General features: G+C 60.5%; 1 protein-coding gene across 1 annotated transcript; it reads left to right on the top strand.

The window, feature by feature from the left end:
- The first annotated feature begins 712 nt into the window (after positions 1 to 712).
- On the top strand, positions 713 to 2,861 carry LOC123400040 (cytochrome P450 78A9-like). The gene is made up of 2 exons (XM_045094435.1): positions 713 to 1,801; positions 1,930 to 2,861. The coding sequence occupies exons 1-2, from the start codon at positions 728 to 730 to the stop codon at positions 2,557 to 2,559; spliced, it is 1,704 nt and encodes a 567-aa protein (XP_044950370.1). The 5' UTR covers positions 713 to 727; the 3' UTR covers positions 2,560 to 2,861.
- Positions 2,862 to 4,235: the final 1,374 nt, after the last annotated feature.

The following is a 4,235-nucleotide window of genomic DNA, read 5'->3' as shown; positions in this document are numbered from 1 at the left end:
AGGAAGGAGATGGATGCGTGGCGTCCCGTCCGCTGGTCGAGCCGCACGAGGCCCGCGTGACGACGTGCCGCCGCAATACGCGCGCACCCCACAGTGGGTATGGGGTGATGGAGCTAGTGAACTCAACAGAACCGAACCGACCTAGCGGCAGCTCACACGACTGATGTGCCTGCTAGCTAGCTTCTCGTTGCGCACCGGATCGGAGCAAAAAGCGCATGGCCTTCACGTGCTACCCCATGCCGCCCTCCCGCAGCTGGCTCCCGCTCCACCGCCGAACGATCCCCCCCCGGTCGGTCTGCGTGCCACCCGCGCCTACCCCACACCACCCGCCCGGCCTTGCCTTGCCTTGCTGCCACAACACAAATACTATCGTAGTACTGCTGCTACGTGACTCCGTCGCCCTACTCCTCGATGACGATCAACATACATACCTCCTCGCAATTACTTTCATCGTCAATTTGGCCAAGTGAAACCTCTCTCACTCTCTCGCGCCCTTAATTCATAATCAATCGCCCTATTAATAGTAATCAAATCGCCCTGCTTAATTCATAATCAATCGCCCTATTTTCGGCAACGCCATTTAGTAATAATTAATAAAGAATCGCCCTATTTTCGGCAACGCCATTTAAATAAAATCAATCGCCTTATTACGTTGCGCCCTCCTCTCCCAAGCTCCGTCCGTGTGCCGCCTTTTCCTGCGGCTATAAAACCGGGCCACGCCCCGACCATGACTCCCCAACTTCAACGCAGCACCCCAAAAGCCTCAACAACACCCAAACCAAAGCGAAGCAAAAGCAAGGCAAGCGAAGAATCCATGGCGACTCCCGACGACTGCGCCGCCAGCTGGCTGTTGTACCTGTCGCTGGCCGCCAAATGCGGCGGTGACCACCCGGGCCGCCTCGCCGGCCTCCTCTCGGTCTGCGCCGCCGCCTTCGCCGTCACCTGCATCCTGCACTGGTGCTTCCCCGGCGGGGCGGCCTGGGGAAGGTGGTGGCTCACACGCCGCCTCAAGGGCTCCCTCCTCCCGGGGCCCAGGGGCCTGCCGCTGATCGGCAGCATGTGGCTCATGACCGGCCTCGCCCACCGCAAGCTCGCCGCCGAGGCCGCGCGCCTTGGCGGCCGCGCCAAGAGGCTCATGGCCTTCTCCCTCGGCGAGACGCGGATGGTGGTGGCCGCGCACCCGGACGTGGCCAGGGAGATCCTCAACAGCCCGGCCTTCGCCGACCGCCCCATCAAGGAGTCGGCGTACGGGCTCTTGTTCCACCGCGCCATCGGCTTCGCGCCCCACGGCGCCTACTGGCGCGCGCTCCGCCGCGTCGCCTCCACGCACCTCTTCTCCCCGTGGCAGATCACCGCGTCCGCTCCCCAGCGCGCCGTCATCGCGAGCCAGATGGTCACCGCCCTCGTCGGCGCCGGCGCCGGCGTCGAGGTCCGGCGCGTGCTGCGGCGCGCGTCGCTGCACAACGTGATGTGGTCCGTGTTCGGCCGCCGGTACGACCTGGACAGTAACAAGGAGAGCGAGGAGGTCCGCGAGCTCAGCCACCTGGTGGACGAAGGCTACGACCTGCTGGGCCAGCTCAACTGGTCCGACCACCTCCCCTGGCTGGCCCGCTTCGACCTGCAGGGCACACGCGCCCGGTGCTCCGGCCTCGTCCCGCGCGTGAACCGCTTCGTCCGCCGCATCATCGACGACCACCGCTCCGCCGCCGCGTCCGCCGGCGTCAAGGACTTCACCGACGTCCTGCTCTCCCTCCAAGGCGGCGACAAGCTCGCCGACGCCGACATGATCGCGGTGCTCTGGGTGTGTGCAACCGAACCCAAACCAACCCCCAAGCCTACACATCCACGCACGTTTCGTTCTCGTCTTCGTTGGGGGTATCCTCTGATACGTGCATGCATGTCGTTTCGTTTGTGTTTGGTGTGTTGCAGGAGATGGTGTTCCGCGGGACGGACACAGTGGCAGTGCTGATGGAGTGGGTGCTGGCCCGGCTGGTGCTGCACCGGGACGTGCAGGCGCGGGTGCACGAGGAGCTTGACCGCGTGGTGGGGCGCGACCGCGCCGTCGACGAGTCCGATGCGGCCTCCCTCGCCTACCTCCACGCCGTCATCAAGGAGACGCTGCGGGTGCACCCGCCAGGCCCGCTGCTCTCATGGGCCCGCCTCGCCACCTCGGACGTGCGCGTGGACGGCTTCCTCATCCCCGCTGGCACCACGGCCATGGTGAACATGTGGGCCATAACCCACGACCCCGACGTGTGGGCCGAGCCGGAAGAGTTCCGCCCGGAGCGGTTCGTCGAAGGACAGCCGGCGGCCGAGCTCTCCGTGATGGGGTCGGACCTCCGCCTGGCGCCGTTCGGGGCCGGGCGGAGGAGCTGCCCCGGGAAGAGCCTGGCGATGGCGACGGTGGCGTTCTGGCTGGCGACGCTGCTGCACGAGCTGGAGTTCCTGCCGTCCCCGGACCCGGCGGGCGGCGTCAACCTGGGGGAGACCCTGAGGCTGTCGTGCGAGATGGCGGCCCCGCTGGCCGTGACGCCGAGGCCGCGACGCCCGGCGGCGTGATGACGCACCGTGCCTACGTGCGCTAGCTGCCTAGAGACGTTGTCGCTTACCGGTCGGGTAGCAAGCAAGCACGCACGCACGTACGCTTATCCTGATGAGCAACTAGCAAGCGATGAATTACCTAGTAGTACTAGTAGTACTAGACTTTATATATGGACGTGCCAGGTGACGACCGTGATGTTTTTGCCTTCTTTTTGTTCGTTCCCAGTTTATTATTTCGTAGCCTTTTTTTTTTTTCCTCGTTCGCAACTACCCTGTAAGATATTGCTACTAGCTGATGTATATATATTTATATTCTACTACTACTGGTACTAAGAAACAAATGTCGCTATCTTTGTTGTACTACCTGGTATGTTGAGACACGGTGGATGGCGGTACGATCAAGTCCAAACAAAGCTGGTAAATATGTACACCAACCAACCAAGCATATCCAGATCCACAGTGCCAGTAGATTATTCTTGTCCCGTGATCAGTCGCAATGTAACGCAAAGTTATTGCAAATGCTGAAAATTTGCAAGTTTTCTGAATTTTTGAGGATGGCATGAGCTAACCAACGGGGAGTTGATCTGGGCATTTGCCAAAGCGACCGGAAAACAACCGGGCAGCCGTTTCTACCCAAGCGCGTGCCTCCCTTATCCCCGCGCATCCATCGTCCCATCCACACCGCCCAAAAAGCACTTCTCCAACACCACCACCAAGTTGCGCGCTACGCTACAACATCTGGGGCGCAAAGATTGCTCCGTGGTGAATCCGACCGCATGCACGCCACGATCTTTGTGCAGCAACACCCAACGTTGCTGTCCCACGCTAAAAATCTGTTACTGTTTGCTGCAGACGTTCGGTTGCCACGAGAAGCTGTGCCATACAAAGAGTACATACACTCGGACCTAGCTAATCCACCAAGGGCGCTGCTACAAATCCCAGGGCTGATTTCCCGAGGAAATCAGTCGGGTTGAGAGCCGTACGATCACATGTCCTATATTCGTTGGATCAGTCAACTATCTTTCCCTCCACGGCTCCATCAATTTGACGCAGCACCGAGAATTATCGGTGTTGGACTGTCCATGGGAGTATCAACCGCAGCCCCCAACGACACCCACTCCCTTAGCGAAGCTCCAGTGCAATCCCCGGCGATGAGAGGAAGCTGCAAGGCAACACCGCCGACGTCGGCAAAGCTCCATTGAAGCACCACCGGTGCTCCGATGTAGCATCCCGAAGCTCCATTGTAGCGTGATGACCCCAGCGAAGCTCCATTAAAGCACCATCGGTGCTCCGATGCAGCATCCGCGAAACTCCATTGTAGCGTGATGACCCCGGCGAAGCTCCATTAAAGCACCATCGGTGCTTCGATGCAGCATCCGCGAAGCTCCATTGTAGCGTCGACGAAGCACCATTGCAAGTTCGGCGATGCTTCAATGGAGCTCCGACAGGGTGGTTTACAACCTCACCAGCTACTGATGCTGCCATCGGCGAGCCTACAACACCGCATCGCTGCCCCCCTTTGCAGCACAGCTCCGTTGTCACTCGTCGTCAAACGACAACCCCTCGCATCGCAGCGTTAACCCTCCTTCGTAGAAGAAGCAACTATGCCGACCGAGATGGGAGAGGTCATGGAGGGTGAGGCGCTCGGGGATAGGAAGAAAGCGGAGTGTGGACACAGGAGATCGGGCTCATCT

The sequence above is a fragment of the Hordeum vulgare genome, chromosome 5H, assembly GCF_904849725.1.
Source record: "Hordeum vulgare subsp. vulgare chromosome 5H, MorexV3_pseudomolecules_assembly, whole genome shotgun sequence".
Classification (NCBI taxonomy): Eukaryota; Viridiplantae; Streptophyta; class Magnoliopsida; order Poales; family Poaceae; genus Hordeum; species Hordeum vulgare.
The sequence above is the reverse complement of the archived record's forward strand: the minus strand, read 5'-3'. Positions and strand labels throughout refer to the sequence as shown.

Bases quoted from the DNA above. Each gene is read 5' to 3' on its own strand.
- LOC123400040 (XM_045094435.1), top strand. From the start codon at position 728: ATGACTCCCCAACTTCAACGCAGCACCCCAAAAGCCTCAACAACACCC. The intron at 1,802-1,929 runs GTGTGTGCAACC...GGTGTGTTGCAG, and splicing joins ACATGATCGCGGTGCTCTGG to GAGATGGTGTTCCGCGGGAC.